Source organism: Camellia sinensis, chromosome 6 (assembly GCF_055761805.1).
Source record: "Camellia sinensis isolate YWXY chromosome 6, ASM5576180v1, whole genome shotgun sequence".
NCBI classification, from domain to species: Eukaryota; Viridiplantae; Streptophyta; class Magnoliopsida; order Ericales; family Theaceae; genus Camellia; species Camellia sinensis.
The window spans coordinates 188,247,496-188,268,554 of NC_138966.1; the positions used below are offsets into that span (position 1 = coordinate 188,247,496).

General features: G+C 37.3%; 1 protein-coding gene across 1 annotated transcript; it reads right to left on the bottom strand.

Moving 5' to 3' along the window:
* Nucleotides 1-225: 225 nt before the first annotated feature.
* LOC145793916 (protein FAR1-RELATED SEQUENCE 5-like) lies at nt 226-9,865 on the bottom strand. Its single transcript, XM_082876815.1, has 3 exons — nt 9,836-9,865; nt 1,733-1,817; nt 226-920 (listed from the first exon to the last, which is right to left on the bottom strand). The coding sequence occupies exons 1-3, from the start codon at nt 9,863-9,865 to the stop codon at nt 226-228; spliced, it is 810 nt and encodes a 269-aa protein (XP_082732941.1).
* Nucleotides 9,866-21,059: the final 11,194 nt, after the last annotated feature.

Sequence of the window (21,059 nt, forward strand, 5' to 3'; positions counted from 1 at the left end):
TGGAGCCATACTTGACATTGCCTCCAAGAATCTTCTAAAAAGCCATACGAAAGAATCGGCAGTCTCATCATACATCAAAGCTGCACCAAATACCACAGTTTCCCTATGATGGTTTAATCCAACAAAAGACGCAAATGGTCTATGTGCACTATTTAACTTGTAAGTAGTGTCGAAAGTGACAACATCACCAAATTGCCCATAATCCATGATCATCTGAGCATCGGCCTAAAATATGTTCGTAATCTGCTCCTCGTTATCTAATTGGACCGAGTAAAAAAAAGATGGATTCTCCAATGATTTGTCACGAAAATATTGCAAAATGCTACCTGCCTCCCCATATGCTAAACTGTTTTGCCTCTTCGTTCTCAAATAATTTTTTTGGTCAAGTTTTGTAAACCCAAGCGACTCCCTTCCACCAACTTCATTACCCATGAGCTCAAATGCAGCATTAAGACGGATTCCAGATTTTTCGGCTAAATCTATTTCGGTTGCCTGTGATGCAGATATCTTCCTTTGGGATGGTAACATATGCGTACATTCTGCTGGTACGAAGATATGATTATGTTGTTCAACAAAATCACTAACAAAAAATTTCTGAATATTCCTATCCCACTTAATGACAACTCGGGCTTGACAACCAGTCCTCACTTCCTGCCTAGGATTTTTTGTTAATGAATCTCGCTTGTCGACAACCCGAAATCCTTCCTTATTACAAACAAATTGCCTTGAAGTGATTTGCCCCTCTTTGCTCTTGTTTACATAACCCCTTCTAATACTAAAGCCCAACCTTCCTCCATAAGTATTATAGAAATCATATGCTTCTTGTTCTGTATCAAATGTCATGCGAACTCTAGGCTTCCAATCACACTCACCCCCGTCATTCTCATGATTGTTAGGTTCCATATCAATGTGCCAAGTCACTTAAAAATAAAAAAGTGCTCAATATTAGCATAAAAACTGTATACAAACCGAATAAGATAATTAACGAATAACAAACGTACCACCTGAATATATATAAACAAACTAGGAAAAATTCTACTAATTAATAATTTTTACACTCTTATGATCAATAATTACTAGACCATATCAGGCCAAATAAGAAATGAAGCAGATAAATTCACTAGAAAGCATCAGCTACCTTTCCATATTTCTAACTAGTCATTTTCTATAAATTGAAATCCCATGTTTGCTAACTAAGAGTTCAAAGGAAAATTAGTGCAACAAAACTAAAAAAACTGATCATATGCTTACTTTAATTTGTATTTCCTTGGGCCTTAAATAGAAAATACTATAATAATAAACATTTTAAGTTTCTTCTTCTTCCTCACATTTAATTAGAAACCAAATTGACAAAAGGAAAAACAAGCACAATAGACACTTCCTAAATTAATAATTGACAAAAGGAAAAACAAGCACAATAACTTTAATTTTAGTTTATTCTTCAGCGTTGAGATTGAGGAACTGATGAGTGACAAAAATGGGAAAGAAACAGAAATTCCATTTTTGAAATAAATTCAACTCTTAATCTCTTATCTTCAGTAAGCATTATTTTATCGGCTACCAAACAAAGGAGGAGGAGGAGAAGATTGGGGAAAATCTCAGATTCTGGGTGAGGGGAGGAAAGTGAGAAATTTACTATTCCCAACAACATAGATAGGAATCCAAAAAAATTAAACCAACAACGAACCCAAAAACATTACAAAATGAAAATCAAATTTTGAAACAGCTATACCTGAAACAGAAAAACAAGATGCAACTTGCTTGAAGAAAAATAATTGATTCCAAATTCTCTGAAACTGATTCCAAATTCTGTGAAACTGCAATAGCAGAGAACATCAAATCATCAGCTAAATTGCAAAATCGAACTTGATTTTATTCTGATTTTTTCAAATACCTTTTTATACTTGGGTTTGTCTTCACAACAACGTGAATGAATTAAAGGAATATTGCGAAATTGATAGCAGATTTAAAAAGTGAATTCAGAGGAAGCTTCGATTTTTTGGGTCTTGAGATTATGAATATTGAAATTGATAAGTTGATTTCTAAGAAATCGAGAACATTTCAAAGCTTGAATCGTCGGGATTCATATCCGATTCCGATCTCGCAAAGCCAGAAACTGATCTCCTAGTTCAGATGTCATCTAAAAACTGCTTCAACATCTCCTGGAAATGTACCTGTCCAACAAAAATTGAGTTAATTACGAGGATTGATAATCAAAAGATGGTAAAAAAATAGGAATTTGTCCCGATTACAGAGCTCCGAACAAGCCTTTTCTCTGTAATATGGAAATGAAACAAACAAATCTTCATGAACAAGTAAAGAAATCAAAGCCAAATCCACTTCAAATCCCATGTTCCCAAGTCTCAGTATTTTTTTGTCCCAATATACTCTCAACTGCATCATTTCTTGGACATTTTGAGAAACAAAATTCTCGAGATATAAAACTATACTGTTCAAGTGTATTGAGACAAATGAATAAATAGATTTGATAACAAAAGAATCGTGACTGAATAGATTGATTTATATCATAACAAAATACCAAAAAGGGCAGGTGTGTGTGTGTGGAAGCAAGCATTGAAAATCTCTACACAAAAAAGACAGAAAATCGAAGTTAGACAACAATTTACAAACCTCAATCGCGAGCTCCAGATCTTCTAACAGAAAAGCGAGTTCAACATTTTAGTTACTAAATCTCATCGAATTTCCATGAAAATCTCTCTGTTTTTTTGTAATTTTCTGAGAAACTGGAAAGAAAATTGAGAGAGAAAAATAGAGAAATAAAAGGAGGTTTGCTTCTTCCCGCTGGAATGATATTCCGACGGGATGCACGGCGGGGGCGACCTGTAATTTTCCGACGGGATGCACGGCGGGGGCGACCTGGTCTGTAACTTTTCTTCCCTCTCTCCTTTCGCAGGTCTGCTTCTTCCCGCTGGAATCATATCAAACAGCCTGGGGGGAATTTTCAAATGGGGAAAAAAGTTTTTTTTTTTTTTTTTTTTTTGTCCTCACCAAAACGACGTCGTTTTGGTGAGGACGATTCTGAACCGTCCGATCATCCACTCTAGAGGATCACTCTAGAGAGTTACTCTAGAGGATCTGGACGCCTATTTATAAGGGAGGTGAGGCCATTGGTTGGCCTACGCGTGGCTTTTCAAGGATTTGATTCATTATTATGTAGATTTATTTTTATCCTTAATAGATATTTAAGATAATTATCTTTTGACCCAATATTTTAATATAATTATATAAATTAATTAATTCTTAATTAAATTATACATTATTATATACTAATAGAAAATTAATTATTTATTTTAGTACCGCACTCATTATTATTATTATTATTTATATTATCTATATTATTATTATTTATATTTTGACCCTTAAACTTTTAAATAATTATATTATTTTACAAAATTACACATAATAATATATAATAAATTATATATTTTCCGAACTGAGATTAAATAATATTAGTATAAATTCTACAGAATAATTAAAAATCTGGATCGTCACAATTTTCCCTCCTTTTAAAATTTTGTCCTCGAAATTTGTCATATGTAAGCTATCCGCTGCGCACTCTGATAAATATATACTAGATGATTAATCTGATAGAAAATAGTACCTCTAAAAAAAAAATTTACCAAAAATAACTCACTGTCTAGTTGTCAAAATTGGTTTGGGCCAAAATGAGAAATAATTGATGACTTTAAAAACTTTTCACTCGTTTTATTTACGATAAAAAAATAAAAAAAATAAAAAATGAGAATACAATGACAGAATCATATGCAAGAATCGAAAAACTTGAGATAAACTTTTCACTGATGGAAAATAGTTTCAAAATTAGTATCGTTATAATTTGAACCTACTTTTAAAAAATATCGAAATAATTTTTTTTTTTTTGAATACTGAACTGAAAATTCCATGTATTTAATTATATTATAATTTTAGTAGGTGCTTGAGCCCGACATCCTTCTTTTCTTGTCCTTCTTTTACTATAACAAATATAAATTATATCTAATATCCTTCACAAATTAGGCATACTAAAAAAAAAATTCTTATATATATATAATCATATAAAATTATAATATAATTAAATCGACGAACAAAATATAATAAGTCGGTACTAATTACCCGTTATCTGAATTCTTAAATATGGGCGTGTCCTATGCTCCAATGATGATTTTTTTTTTTTTATAAACCGTTGCTCTGATACCATTTGTCACGACCCGCTCCCCGTACCCAAGGGTTAAGTATCGTGATGGCCAGTAACTGATGTTACCTCCGGCCAATTCTTTAAACAAATTAATAAACGTAAGCGGAAGTAATATTTAAGTAAGGGTACCAAAATAATCATTGGAGCTTCTATTTTTATTACAAAATTTATTGACCCAAAAAGGCCGATATTTACATATAAAAATATCAATAAAAGTACTGTGTATGTCTATTCCGCAACTCGACTTTCCAAAAAGCTATTTCTGAAGTGCATTGATTCCTGAAAATTGGTAAACAACTATAAGCACATGGCAGAGTGCGAAATATTATACCAAGAGTATAAGTGGCACGAAATAACCATGGATAGTTATGTAGCCAAAACATTTACATAAACAAATAATTTGAGTAGCATAAATCATTTAAGTAACAGAAACTGAAATACAGATATTATATAAATATATCCCCATAATCACGGTACAGAACAGAGGTCACAGAAGTGACAGTCGGAACAGAGGTACGGATTCAAGAGGTGGCTCGTACGGATTCTAGAGGTAGCTCCCACAATAGTGTAGCACTTAGCTCCGCACAGCACTTTGGTCCGCACAGAACAGAGGTACGGATTCAAGAGGTGGCTCGTACAGATTCTAGAGGTGGCTCCCACAATAGTGTAACACTTAGTTCCGCACAGCACTTTGGTCCGCACAGAACTGAGGTCAATGGATCAAAGGGCCACAAAGTAACCAAAGAGAGGCCAATGGTTATTTAAATCCCCCAAGGCGTGGGACTCCCGCGGTGGTACTTACAAAACATAATTGTTTATAAGGTCATAGTCAAATATTCTTTAAAATATAAAGAGACATATCCATGGGTTTCCTTTTATAGAAATAGGGTTCAGAAATAAAACCACGTAACTGAAATGTTATTATAGTTTATAATAATTTATAAAACATAACTTATATAAAATAGATTTTGGTAAGTCAAAACATACATAAAATACCATTTAGTAACTCAAAATATAATATAACTCACCTTAACTTTAATACCCCACTCTTTCTTTCCACTATCAAAAACTCTTCCAACTTCCTCATCTTTTTTTTCCTTTTTTTCCTCTCTTTCTTTTCTTTCTCTCATTTTCTTTCTCTCTTCTTTCTTTCCGTTTCTTTTTCTTCTCACCCAGTCGAATCACCTTCTTATTTATAAGGGAGGTGAGGCCATTGGTTGGCCTACGCGTGGCTTTTCAAGGATTTGATTCATTATTACATAGATTTATTCTTATCCTTAATAGATATTTAAGATAATTATCTTTTGATCCAATATTTTAATATAATTATATAAATTAATTAATTCTTAATTAAATTACACATTATTATATACTAATAGAAAATTAATTATTTATTTTAGTACCACACCCATTATTATTATTATTTATATTATCTATATTATTATTATTTATATTTTGACCCCTAAACTTTTAAATAATTATATTATTTTACAAAATTACACATAATAATATATAATAAATTGAATAATGCTTGGGGACCCCCTTTTGGGGGTCACCCCCTTACCCCCCTTTGCCACGTGGCGGGTGGTGATTGGAGGGGCAGGAAAAAAAAGAAAAAGAAAAAGAAAATGTAACCAATGAGAGAGAGATGGGGTCAAAGGGGGTGGGAGGAAAAGGGGGGATGAATCATTGTTGTAATAAATTATATATTTTCCGAACTGAGATTAAATAATATTAGTATAAATTCTACAAAATAATTAAAAATCTGGGTCGTCACACGCTCGACCTCCGCTCGAGCGTGAGACACAAGCCCTCGCTCGAGCGTGCATTCTCCCGCTCGAGCGGACTGTAAACACATGCAAAGTACTGGATACATGCATTTCACGCTCGAGCGTTACCTTTCCCGCTTGAGCGGACTGCATAAACTCAGAGTGTACGCTTGAGCGTGAAGTTCCTCACTTGAGCGTGGATCCAAAATCTGGAATTTCCAGATTTGTCTCCAAGCATGAAACTCAACATTCAAAGCATCAAATTCGATCATTTTGGGCTAATTTTCTGAAAAACACTTTAAAACTCATAATATGACATATTTCAAAGATCAATATGCAAAATCAAATCCCAAAAGTAGTTCAATTGAACCCATTTCTAAACAAAACATCAAGAACATGATGTACATGCAACATGCATGAATTTAATCAACTTTAAAGCTTCTAATACAAGAACAAATGAGCCAATCCTTCCAAGAACATGCTGAATTCATGGACCAAAGCTAGAATATGGACATACATGTGAGGATTCTATGAAAACAACCTCAAAACTCAACAATGTATACATGCATGCATGAATTCCTACTCAATTCAACATATTAAGCTAATTCATGCCTTAAATCACTAATCTTACCATGAATCATGCAAGAACAACTCAAACTCACAATTAAAAGGGTGAGTCTCCTACCTCAAGTTTTCAATTCAAGGTATAGAAGCTCAATTGCAATCTACTCTTCAATTCTTCAAGTTCTCCAAGTAAATCTCTAGATGAAACCAAACTTCTCCTTTCTCACTCTCTCCTACGATTTTGGTCTCTCAAAGATGAGCAAATGACATGAAATCAAGCTCTAGACAAGGTTTAACAAAGTGGCCCACTAAGTGGCAAGATGGTAGATAAGTTCAACTAATATAATTTAACATTATTTAATCCAATTTAATCATACCAAATCAAATTTCAACTAAATTCACCATAAAATCACATTAATTCTAATTAGCATAAAACACTAATCAGTTTCAGATTCGGCCGCCGATAAGGTCTTCAATTTGCAGTTTAAAACATAAAACATGAAGAGATCATTTAGCAGTCAAACAGATAGATTTGCATTTAAACTAATACACTCAATCAATCAGTTCAGAATTTCAGTCAATCAGTCACTTAACATGCTTAATCATAGATTAGCACTAATCAGTGGTGAGGGTTTTCACAGTCTCCCCTCCTTACAAAGAGTTTGGTCCTCCAAACTCGAATTATTTTCGTTTTGGAAGAATACTGGATTTAGTGGGAACAATTCAGGATATCTCTTCATCATATCGTCTTCCCTTTCCCAAGTGGCATAAACGCCACCATGGTTTTGCCAATCGACTTTCACTAACGGAATCTCTTTGTTCCTCAATTTCTTGATCCATCTGTTTACAATCTGAATAGGCCGTTCCTCATAAGTGTAGTCGTCACTTAGCACTACACGGGTAGGCTCAATAACATGAAAGGGATCCTGAAGATAATCCCTCAACATTGAAATATGGAAGACATTATGCATATGCTCAATTTCAGGAGGAAGCAACAAATGTTCCTCAATAGATTGGGACTTTACTATAATGTCATCAATATAACACTCTAAATATCCTCTAATGAGATCATGAAAGATAGTGTTCATAGCCCTTTGATATGTAGCCCCAGTATTTTTCAGACCAAATGGCATTTTAACCCATTCCAAGGTGCCAATGTTCCCAGGACATCTGAATGTTGTCTTGTGGATATCCTCTTCTGCAATGCAGATTTGGTTATAACCAGAGTGCCCATCCATTATTGATAAAATCTTGTGCCCTGCTGAACTGTCCACTAATAAATCTACTATGGGCATGGGGTACTCATCTTTTAGAGTTACTAAATTCAGGTTTCTGAAATAGATGCATACCATCATTTTACCATTCTTCTTAACTACAGGCACAATATTGGATAGCCATTCAACATACCTAGCTGTCCTAATAAAGCCTGCCTTAAGGAGTCTAAGAATTTCCTCCTTGACCTTCTGAATCACTTCAGGACTCATCCTTCTTGGTTTTTGCTTGTATAGCTTGAAATTAGCTTTCATGGGGAGCCTATGTTTTATTAATGACCTGTCCAACCCTGACAGTTCATTATAAGACCATGCAAAACAATATTTATATCTCTTTAAGACCACCAACAATTGGTCCCTGTCAAGAGCACTTAACCAAGTACTAATGTAGATGGGTTGCAGTGTAGAACCTTCCCCTAAGTTAACTTCTTCCAAGGGGTCTTGTATCTGAGAACTCACTGATGCTTCTTTTTTGATTTTTTCTATCTTCGAAGCAATCTCCTTGCTTTGTTCTGCTCCCAGTTTTTTTGATTCAACATCTTTGCCCTCATCTTCATAGACAAAGTCTGTCCATAAGGCTTCTTTTTCCTGTATCTCCTGGACTTTTGTTTCAATATCCAATGTATAGTATTTATCAAAGGCCAAAAACGTGACCTGTTACTGCTCCTGCTTGCCAACTACCATGGCTTTTTTTTTTTTGCTCCTGCACCTTCTGGACTATTGATTTTACATCAAATATTGAGAACTTAATTAAAGCCAAAGAATTTCCTCCTTGACCTTCTGAATCACTTCAGGACTCATCCTTCTTGGTTTTTGCTTGTATAGCTTGAAATTAGCTTTCATGGGGAGCCTATGTTTTATTAATGACCTGTCCAACCCTGACAGTTCATTATAAGACCATGCAAAACAATATTTATATCTCTTTAAGACCACCAACAATTGGTCCCTGTCAAGAGCACTTAACCAAGTACTAATGTAGATGGGTTGCAGTGTAGAACCTTCCCCTAAGTTAACTTCTTCCAAGGGGTCTTGTATCTAAGAACTCATTGATGCTTCTTTTTTGATTTTTTCTATCTTCGAAGCAATCTCCTTGCTTTGTTCTGCTTCCAGTTTTTTTGATTCAACATCTTTGCCCTCATCTTCATAGACAAAGTCTGTCCATAAGGCTTCTTTTTCCTGTATCTCCTGGACTTTTGTTTCAATATCCAATGTATAGTATTTATCAAAGGCCAAAAACGTGACCTGTTACTGCTCCTGCTTGCCAACTACCATGGCTTTTTTTTTCTTGCTCTTGCACCTTCTGGACTATTGATTTTACATCCAATATTGAGAACTTAATTAAAGCCAAAGATCTGGCCTCCTAGGTTTCATCTTTTTGCCTACAACTAGGCATCATTGTCATCCTTGGCGACAAACTCTTCATCAGCATTTTCCTGGACTAAGTGCTTCAGGTGTGTTAATTCCTCATCATCCGTCACTTCGGCTGATCCATCAGGTTTTCTCAGTATACTGAGTGGTGTCACTCCTTCAGTATACAATTTGGCCTCTGCAAAATCTGCACAAGCTATGAAGGGTTGAGAGTCTGCATTGATCTCCTCTGTCTCTCCATTGCACAAGGCCATCATTATCTTTTGATGTAGAGAGGAAGACACACATTTGTTGGTGTGAATCTAATCCTTACCAAGTAGAGCATTATACTTAGCATTGCTGTTGATAATGAAGAATGCTATCATGCAGTCTCTGGTTCTTACACTCAGGTTGATGAGCAAAATACCCTGAGCCATCTGTTTATCCCCAACAAAACCAGCAATGGTTGTGCTGGTTGGGATTAATCTGGGGTTCCTGTTTCCTAGTTTCTTCAAGGAAGATTTCGGAAGCAGGTTTACTGCTGCCCCATTATCCACCAATACCCGGTTCGTCTATATCCCATCGAAGAAGGCCTTGATATACAAGGGTTTAACATGCTGTGTCATGGATGTCGTAGGATATTCAAAAGGGTATGAGAGGTTAATACTCACCTCTTCCTCGCTCTCGTCTTCAGTTTCCATTGGTGTGGCCACTTCGGATTCGTCTTGCACTATCCTAACCTGTGAGTCCTCACTAAAAACTGGAATTAGGTCAATCTCCTGACCTTCTTGGTTTTCATCCTCAGTTTAGAACTCCTGTGGCAGTATATGCACCATATTCACCGACACTGGAAGAAACGAGCCAAATTGGACCACTGGCTGTATCTGCTTCTTTTATAGGCCAACTTGTTTAATTACTTCAGAAACATGTTCCATACTGCATTCTGGCACTTCAGTACTAATGACTTCCTTCGAATGGTCTGTTTCTACTGGTTTTTCGACCAAAAATGTTTGTTCAGCCATGAAGGCTTCAAACATTTCCTCCTCAACCATCTCTTTCCTTTGGCCTAGGCCAACTTCTCTCTCTGTCTCACTATTGCTTTCCATCAAAGCCCTTTCCACTCCTGCCAAACTGGATCTTTGTTTAGTTTTCAGTTCGGAGTGAACTTTGGCTAACTACTCTCTGCTGCAACTCTTTTTGCCTCGAGGAGTCGATTTTGGACTATGATCTAACTTTGGACTTTTTTTTTCCCTCTGTCTAGCCCTTTTGGCTAAACCAATGAAGAGTTTTCCCCATTTTCTTTTAGATCTTTCTGGTACTGAGTGTACCTTCGTTGGATTTTTCTCCTTTGGGATTTAGAAATCACTGGGAACATATTTGGTTCTTTTGTTTTTGGATGCTTTAGTAACACCCAATTATTTGGAGCCACCAGAGGAGGTTTAACCATCCTACCCTGGTCTCCAACAACATTTCTTTGGGTAGGTATTTCTTTAGGTTTGTTCTGCATGACAAACCAATCTGGAACTCCAGGTACCCATGAACCCACTAGCTTAGTTGTTGAACTGCCTCTTTCTTCCTTTAAAGCCAGTTTTGAAGCTGTCTGTGAAAGCCACTGCTTAGCCCTGACTCCCTGTTTGGGCCTAATTCAGGCCTTTCATGAAGGTGGCCACTTTCTATCTTGTGTGAGGCTGGTTTAGAGGGCCAATCTCTAGCTTTGATCCCATAACTTGAGCCCAATTCAAGTCTCCTTTCAGGATGATTGCCCTTCATTCTGTAATAGTTGGGTGATCTAAACTCATGTAGAGGTCTCTTACCCTTAGAGTGCACTCTAGTGGCTGTTGGCCCATCCATGAATGGCTGATGCCTAGGACCAGTTTGATATGATCTTTTTTTATAAGCACTAGTTGGTTTGGGACGTGTCTGCACATCTTTGTAATACTGCTTCCCATCAATCGGAAGCCTTTTCAACGACTTGTAGCTTAACCTGCATTTGGGACACATTCTTTGTATGACAGCTGCCTCTAAAGAATCATCATCCAGTACCTCTTCAACAGAGCCTTCCCTGTGGTCTGCAAAGCCCTGTCCATCAGCTGGTGAACGTCTAGCATCTTTCTTGACAGTAGTCTGGCTGGCAACATGCATTTGCACATTAACCTCTTCTAATTCCTTCAAGGATAAATTCTAGAAGTCTGGCACAATGACATTAGCTGCAACTTCTCCAATCTCTGGAAATGGATTAGTGTCAATCCCCATAGCATTTTCTGTTTTAGCTGGGAATTTTAAACACCCCTTTCGAATATGTTATTAGATCATGTCTCGAAAAATAATACAGTTTTTAGTTGAATGAGACCAAGAATTATGCCATTTACAATACACTTTTCCTTTTAGTCCTTTTGGAGACGGAATTTTGACTCCTTTTGGTAACTTTAGGATGTTTGCCGCAAGCAAATGATCAAAAATGTTATCTGCCTTTGTTAAATTGAAAGAATATTTCCTATAAAGGTCTTTATTTTTAAACTACTGGTCTATTGTTGTGTCTTTATGAATTAATGTCTCACAGATCACAGGTTCTTTCCCTACGATCTTTGCTGCATCAATCTCATAATTAGGATCTCTATAATACGTCTTGTATGATGCATTACTTCGATCTTGTTCTTCCTCCAGTAATGTTTCATATCTAAACACCTTATAGGTTAGTTCCACTAAGTCTCTAAACTCAGTTGAGTTAAACTTCTTTCGAAGCCTAAACTCTAAACCATTTTGAGCCAATCTCACGAATTCAGGCTCTAGTTGAATGATCTTACATTTGTTTCGTGCTATTTTGAATCTGGCAATAAATTGGGCAGCCTTCTCATCAGACCTTTGACTCAACCTTGCCAAGTCGGTAATGGAAACTTCTGGCTCCGTTTAGAAGAATTGGACATGAAATGCCTTCTCCATTTGTTGCCAAGCTTGGATAGAGCCAGGTGTAAGGTTAATATACCATACAAAAGCTACACCAGTTAAAGAATTTGGGAATAGTCTTAACTTCATGTAATCATTATTGGTAAATTCACCACATTGGGCAGCGAACCTAGCAATATGCTCTACCGTTGACTGGTTTCCATTTCCATAAAAAAGAGCAAAGTCTGGTATTCTAAACCCTCTTGGGTATTCATATACCCTATCTATCCATTTTGGATATGGTTTCCTATACACAGGAGTTTGAACCCCCCGAGCCATCGGTCTACACATCTCTCTAACAATATCAGCAATTTGATCCCTAAGAACCATATTTTGTGCTTATTGAACCACCACTGGAGGAACAAACACAAGATTTGGTGGAAAACTTTGTGCCTGAGGTCCTCTTGGTCCATAGGGAGGTATATTTGGGACTGGTTGTCCCTGTGGTGTTGACTGCTGTTGAGGGAATGGGTGACCCCTCTGAGCCTGTCCTGCGAAAGGTGCTGGAACAGGTGTTGTGTCTCTTTCAATCGCAGGAAACCCTTCCAACCCCCCGGGTACAAATTCGAACAAAGGATTAGTGAACCCCTTCGTGCCAGGTATAGGATTTGGAAACATCCTTATGCAATTTTCTTATGTTGGCCCAGATCCCCCAATTTGCACGACTTCACTATTAAGTAATAAGGCATTTTGATTTGTCACAGGCCTCGAAAGAGGCTCATACCAAGACTGAGGTGATGGTCGTTCATAGTTTTGATTACTAGTTTGACCATTAGTATGTCCATTATTTTGTATAGGCTGTTTATCACTAGCCAATCTTTGCTGAGGGACATTTGAAATTTCCTCCATATGCCTTGTGTTAGTTGGTTGATGGGTATTTATTCGATCCATAAAGGATATTGCCCATCTTTCCATTGTGTTCATTAACTGCTATCCCATGGCATCTACTAGGCCTCCCCGTGGATTTATTGGCTAAGTAGATGGAACAGTGGATGGTCCAACTACATGACCTCGTCCAATATTTTGAACATGTGGTACTTGCTCTGAAGTGCTAGTCTGTTCGACCATAGGTTCTGATAAGACAGGTACTTCCACAGGATGTATTATCACATTATCCTTTGGATTAGGAATTTCTACCTCTCCTTCCACACCTTCTTCCAAGCATTCATTTTCTCTTTATCTCCTATGTCTAGCCATTTCAATTAGTCCCACCGGGCGTGCCATACCGGATTAATCTTTTCAATAATCTCGTACGGTCTGACATATCTCGGTGCTAACTTGCCTTTAACCCCAAAACGGGTCTGGCCTTTCATCGATGTCACTTTAACAAAAACGTGATCACCTACTTTATATTCTCTGTCTCGCCTTCGGACATCTACATAACTTTTCTGTCGGCTTTGTGCGGATTTCAATCTCTGTTGAATCAGTTACACTTTTTCGGTGGTTTCTTGTACAATCTTGGGCCCAAACAAAGGCTCATCTCCAACTTTTGCCCAGCAAATCAGAGATCGAAATTTTCTGCCATACAAAGCCTCGAAAGGCGCCATACCAATGCTTTTCCAATTTCTCTGAAAATCAACGACACACATTCTCAGTAAATCCTCCAGAGTCTGGATGGTTCTTTCTGACTGGCCATCTGTCTGAGGATGGTACGCACTACTCAGTTTCAGTTCAGTACCCAGTGTTGTCTGTAGGCTTTGCTAGAATCTCGATGTAAACTTCGAGTCCCTATCAGAAACAATGGACACAGACACTCCATGCAATCTAACAATTTCATCAATATAGATTATAGCCAATTTGTCTGCATTATAAATTGTTTTGACAGGTAAGAAGTGAGCAGATTTAGTCAGTCTATCAACAATAACCCAAATTGAGTCCATACCTTTACTGGAGCAAGGTAAACTAACAATGAAGTCCATAGTGATATGTTTCTATTTCCACTCCGTTATCAGTAAGGGCTGCAGTAAGCCTGCGGGTCGTTGATGTTCGGCTTTAACTTGTTGGCAATGAAGACATTTCGACACAAAGTCAGCAATCTCTTTCTTCATTCCCGGTCACCAGAAATTCAGTTTCAAGTCTTGGTACATTTTCGTATTTCTTGGATAGATAGACAATTTTGAATTGTGGCCCTCTTGCAGAATTCTTCTTTTTAGTTCAGAATCACTTGGTACACATAATCTTCCCTGAAATTTTAGTACGTTGTTCTCAAATTTGAAACCCGGCCTCAGCTTAGATTCTCGTTCATCGATGATCTTCTTCAAGATGTCATCCTGTTGCTGTTTTTCTTTAATCTCTTCAATAAGTGCCAGTTGAGCAGAAATAGCGGCTAAGGTTCCACTTTGTTCACGCAAAACGATCTCAACTTCAAACCTTTCAAGGTCACATAGTAATTCTTTCTGCCCGGTAAGTAAACAAACTAAATTTCCAACTGATTTCCGGCTGAGCGCATCAGAAATGGTGTTGGCTTTCCTTGGGTGGTATAGAATTTGCATATCGTAGTCTTTTATCAGTTCTAACCATCTCCGTTGTCTCATGTTCAGTTCTTTCTGTGTGAAGAAGTATTTCAAACTCTTGTGGTCTGTATACACTTCACATGTTGCCCCATAAAGGTAGTGACGCTAGATTTTCAATGCAAACACTACTGCAGCAAGTTCCAAGTCATGGGTTAGGTAGTTCTTTTCATGTGGTCTCAGCTGTCGGGAAGTATACGCAATAACTTTACCATTCTACATTAAAACATATCCCAAACCCTTATAAGAAGTATCACTAAATATAGTATAACCATCTGTACCTGAGGGTAGGGTAAGAATCGGTGCAGTCACAAGTCGAGTCTTAAACTCTTGACAGGCTGATTCTCTCTGATTAGTCCAGTCAAATGATATCTCCTTTTGAGTCAATTGAGTCAGTGGTAGGGAAATTTTGGAGAAGTCTTTGACAAACCTTCTGTAATATCCGGCTAAGCCTAGAAAACTTCAGACTTCGGTGACATTTGTCGATCTAGGCCAATTCACCACTGCTTCAATTTTCTGCGGATCAACTGATATTCCATCCTTACTGATTACATGTCCCAAAAACATAACATTGTCAAGCCAAAATTCACATTTTGTCAGTTTAGCATACAGTTTCTGTTCTTTTAGGGTATATAGGGCAGTTCTCAAATGATGTTCATGTTCTTCCGTACTTTTGGAATAAATTAAAATGTCATCTATGAAAACAACTACAAATTCATCAAGGTATGGCTTGAAAATTCTGTTCATAAGGTCCATAAATGCAGCAGGTGCATTGGTAACTCCGAAAAGCATAACTAAGAATTCATAATGTCCATACCTCGTTCGAAAGACGGTCTTTTCAATGTCCCCTGTCGTGACTTTCAACTTGTGGTATCCAAATCTAAGGTCAATTTTAGAGAAAACTTGGGCACCCTGTAAATGGTCAAATAAATCATCAATACGAGACAATAGATATTTATTTTTCACTGTTACCTTATTCAGTTCACGGTAGTCAATGTAGAGTCTCAATGAGCCGTCTTTCTTTTTCACAAATAAAATCGATGCGCCCTACGGTGAAGTACTGGGCCTGGTGAACTTCTTATCTAACAACTCTTGCAGCTGAACTTTCAACTCTTTCAATTCAGTCGGTGCCATTCTGTAAGGAGCTTTAGATACTGGCTGTGTACCCGAAATCACATCAATGGTGAACTCAATGTCCCTGTCAATCAAATCCCCTGGCAAATTATCTGAAAAAACATCTGGGAATTCTCTGACTATAAGAATACTGTTCACAAATACACAACTTATAGGTACAGTCAATACACAACACAGATACCCTTTACAACCCATTTTAATCAGTTTAAAAGCTTTCATGGATGAAATCAGATACGGGGGAGGTACTACTCCAACTCTGTTAAACACAAATTTAGGCAATCCAGGTGGACGGAAAACAACTTGTTTCGTTACACAGTCTATGGTAGCATGATATTTTGTTAACCAGTCCATTCCCAATATCACATCAGAGTGATCAAGATTCAGAGGCAGTAAATCAATATACAAATGAACATCTCTAACAATAATTTCACATGCAGGGTACATATAAGCACAAGTCATGGATCCTCCAATAGGTGAAGATATAGCTAGATAGTTCATAGGTTCCAGTGGTCTATTTAATTTTCACGAAAAAGCATGGGAGACATATGAATGTGTAGACTCCGAATCAATCAGAACATAAGCATTTTGAGCACAAATTGAGAGTATACCTGACACAACGGTCTTGGTATTCTGCACATCTCCTGGTACGAGTGCAAACACTAGGCCTTGCCTCATAGGCTCTTTTCCAGTGGCTTTAGAATTGGGTTTTGGTGCAACAGTTGATGCTGCGGCGCTGGCTGCAGTTTTACTATTGCCTTGAGGAGCAGAAGGGCAATCTTTGACCATATGGCCCACTGTGCCACACCTGTAACAAGCACCTGAAATTTTATAACAAACCCCTTTATGTTTCTTACCACATTCAGAATAGGGCGGTATGGAACCACTTCCCTGACTGGAACTGGTTGGTGACCCTGTATTTTGCTTTTTATTCAATGAACTGTTCCAGTCTTTCTTAAACTTGAAGCCTCGTCTCTTACCACGCCACTCGGTCACTGGTGTTTCAGTCTGTTTCAGTGCCTCGATGTTCGACTCAGCCATTATTGCTCGGTCAAGAACATCTACATATTTCAGTAGATTCAGAACATTGATTCTGTCAAGGATTTCAACATTAAGGCCACCTTCAAACTTCCTGGCCTTTTTGTAATCGGTATCCACCATATGTGGTGCATATCTGGCGAGTTCAGTGAATTTCGATTCGTACTCAGCTACGGACATAGTGCCTTGTTTCAGTTGTTCAAATTCAGTCACTTTTCGGTCCTTGACACACTGTGGAAAGTATTTCTCAAAGAAGGCTCCCTTAAACTGAGCCCAATTCATGGCAGTATTGGTGTCGCGGACCAGCATCCACCACCTTCTGGCCTCTTCTTGTAAGGTGAAGGTAGCCAGTAGCACTTTGTGTGCTTTAGAACATGGAAAGACTTTAAACAATTTCTCAGTCTCTAGGACTCATGCTTCGGCCTTCAGCGGTTCGAGGCCTCCTTAGAATGACGGTGGTTTCATTTTACTAAAATTCTGCATTAGAGCAATTATATCATCATTCATATTCGGTTCTGGTTGTACCGGAGGAGGTGAGGGCTGTTGGTTCTGTTGTAGCCTCAAGGCCTCAGTCAACATTTCAACTGTTCTTTCTAGCCTTGCCATTCTGGCGTCAGATGATTCAGTTTCATTAGTAGTTCTTGCATTCTCCATTTCACTATAGGCAATTATGGCAATAATAAATATAGGCAGTTGCATACTTTAAACATATTAACACGTTAGCATATATATTCATGTCATGACCACACATACTTTTTCAATGCTCATGCAATGCCCTATTCACTTTTCTACGACATCCTATAGCTCATTTGGACACATGTGTGCAGTATAACTCGTGGTTTGATATCGCTCTGATACCACTCTGTCACGACCCAAACCCACCCCTATGGGTTTAGCACCGTAACCGGCCAGTAATCCGTGATTACCGAAGGCCTGCTTAACAGTAATAACAGTAATATAGAGTACATGGGCTGGCGGAAGTCAAAACAGTAATAAAAGATGCCCAATGAGCTGTGACAATTAGTATGCAAAAGACTTTTCATAACACATTCACATTCAGTACAAAAGCAGTATGTACATATATCATATACAGGCATTCAGGTTAGGGACCAAATCCCTGCCAAAACAGTACAGTACAAGTCTATACAGTCTATACAAAATAGAGACAGGAAGGAGGAATCTAAACACCCCGAAACAGCCTTGGCTTGGACACACTTGGAACCTCACAGTGAGGCACGTTGGTTGGCTTGACAAAAAGGGAGTTTAACCCAATGCTCCTAGCTCCGATCTGGTGCCTGGACACCTATATATATATATAAACAGTAAGCTAAAGCCCAGTGAATAACAATTATGTAAAAAGGTTAAGAATGAAAGTCCTTTTAGTCAATAAGCAGTCATATCACTCATTTAGAAACCATAGCAGTTATAAGTAGTATATCCAATAGCAAACAGTACAGTAGGTCTTAACAGACCGAACAGTCAGTTGATGGCCATCATAACAGTAAACAGTAGTGGTTCCAACATGGGAACCGACAGAGATCTCTGTAACAGTAGCAGTACAGTAACAGTAAGTTGCTATGGATACCATGAGTACAGTTCATTAATAGGACATCATTCATTTAGTAAGAAATATTATTTCAGAAAGCAGTACAGTAGATCATTCAGAAAATATTCATGATTGAACATATCTTTACAATATTGTTACTCACAGAGTTTTGGGTTACAGATAGGCTAGTGAGCGTCCTCGGATGCCAACTCTACACAGTTACAAGATGAACACACACTAAGTTGCACGTTTGGGAATCAATAATTTAGTCCTTATCTTGACTCGGTGTGGTTCTACATCAATAACCTCATTAAGATGCCTTAAACTAGGCTTAGGAATGCCTAGGATGAAATGAGGATGCAAAGATGTACTTTAAAACATTTTTCAAAATTTTCAGAAAACCGGAGTCTCGCTCGAGCGTGGCTTTCTATGCTTGAGCGGACATGCAGACAAAGGAGCTCCGTTTGAGCGTGACTTTCCTCGTTCGAGCGGACTGCAAAAATACTGGATGCATGAAATTCATACTCAACGGGCACTCGACCCCCGCTCGAGCGTGAGACACAAGCCCTCACTCGAGCATGCATTCTCCCGCTTGAGCGGACTGTAAACACATGCAAAGTACTGGATACACGCATTTCACGCTCGAGCGTTACCTTTCCCGCTCAAGCGGACTGCATGAACTTAGAGTGTACGCTCGAGCGTGAAGTTCCTCGCTCGAGCGTAGATCTAAAATCTGGAATTTTCAGATTTGTTTCCAAGCATGAAACTCAACATTCAAAGCATCAAATTCGATCCTTTTGGGCTAATTTTCTGGAAAACACTTTAAAACTCATAATATGACATGTTTCAAAGATCAATTTGCAAAATCAACGCCCAAAGGTAGTTCAATTGAATCCATTTCCAAACAAAACTTCAAGAACATGATGTACATGCAACATGCATGAATTTAATCAACTTCAAAGCTTCTAATACAAGAACAAATGAGCCAATCCTTCCAAGAACATGCTGAATTCATGGACCAAAGCTAGAATATGGACATGCATGTGAGGATTCTATGAAAACAACCTCAAAACTCAACAATGTATACATGCATGCATGAATTCCTACTCAATTCAACATATTAAGCTAATTCATGCCTTAAATCACTAACCTTACCATGAATCATGCAAGAACAACTCAAACTCACAATTAAAAGGGTGAGTCACCTACCTCAAGTTTCCAAATCAAGGTATAGAAGCTCAATTGCAATCTACTATTCAATTCTTCAAGTTCTCCAAGTAAATCTCTAGATGAAACCAAACTTCTCCTCTCTCAGTCTCTCCTACGGTTTTGGTCTCTCAAAGATGAGCAAATGACATGAAATCAAGCTCTAGACAAGGTTTAACAAAGTGGCCCACTAAGTGGCAAGATGGTAGATAAGTTCAACTAATGTAATTTAACATTATTTAATCCAATTTAATCATACCAAATCAAATTTCAACTAAATTCACCATAAAATCACATTAATTTTAATTAGCATAAAACACTAATCAGTTTCGGATTCAGCCGCCGATAAGGTTTTCAATTTGCAGTTTAAAACATAAAACATGAAGAGATCATTTAGCAGTCAAACAGATAGATTTGCATTTAAACTAATACACTCAATCAATCAGTTCAGAATTTCAGTCAATCAGTCACTTAACATGCTTAATCATAGATTAGCACTAATCAGCGGTGAGGGTTGTCACACACCAAGTCAACTCTTTTTATCAGCGCAATTGCTTTTAGGATAATTCTTATGTGTGCAAGTGCATATCATATGTACTTGTGTAAATTCTCACAAATACGTAAGTTATATCACAAAATTGTATAAGTTCTCACAAATATACTTAAGTTGTGATTTTTAAAATTTTTATGAGTTAATTTATAGGTTAAGTTACGTATATTTATAAAAATTTACATGATTTCATAAAATAACTTACACATATTTATAAAAATTTACATAAATACATATGATATACACCTTATACATCCAAGCACTCCCTTTTATTTTATCCCAAGGCCTATTCATTACACTTTGATCAGACAATTTCACATTGGTCATTTTCATACACATTTTATGAGCAAGTAGTCATGCTCATACTTAGGTAGGTGCAAATATCTCAATCAATTAATATATAATTTCATAGTTGTAGGGGCGTAGGTGGTCACATATTAAAAGGTGGTTGTGGGTAAACCATCCTGTCAGTGCTAACAAGAGAGAGAGAGAGAGAGAGAGAGAGAGAGAGAGAGATGATGAAAAATGAACAATTTGGAAGTGGCCTCCAAGTATGGTCATATATATCGGTGAAGAAGCCTAATTCTTTTCTTTTCATTTTTTTATTTTTTTTCCGTTTGGGCTTTGGGTTGGTTATTGAATTCTCTTTGATTCAGAAATGGGTTGCTATGGCTCAGCGCTACAATTGGGCTAATTTATTATAAGTAACAGTTGGGCTGATCCATTCATTAATTCAAGGCCTTTGGGCTGGCCACTCTGTTTTGCAAACGAATTAATAATTTACTTTATAAAATCACTATAACAAATTACATTTTTAGTTTTAGAGGCAAAAAATTAAGAAGGAAATTATTTTTTATAGACGAAATACTTAATTGTTAAAATTATTATTTTGTAATTTTATTAATAAAATTAAATATTTAGTAATAAATTACAATCATTTTTGGGACCAAAATTTCAGTCTGAAAATGTAT

Excerpts from the sequence above, each read along its gene's own strand:
- LOC145793916 (XM_082876815.1), bottom strand. The coding sequence starts at position 9,865 with ATGGAAACTGAAGACGAGAGCGAGGAAGAG. Across the intron at positions 1,818-9,835 it reads AAGACGAGAGCGAGGAAGAG|TTTCACAGAATTTGGAATCA; the intron begins GTGAGTATTAAC and ends CTGCTATTGCAG. Across the intron at positions 921-1,732 it reads ATCTTGTTTTTCTGTTTCAG|TGACTTGGCACATTGATATG; the intron begins GTATAGCTGTTT and ends TTTATTTTTAAG.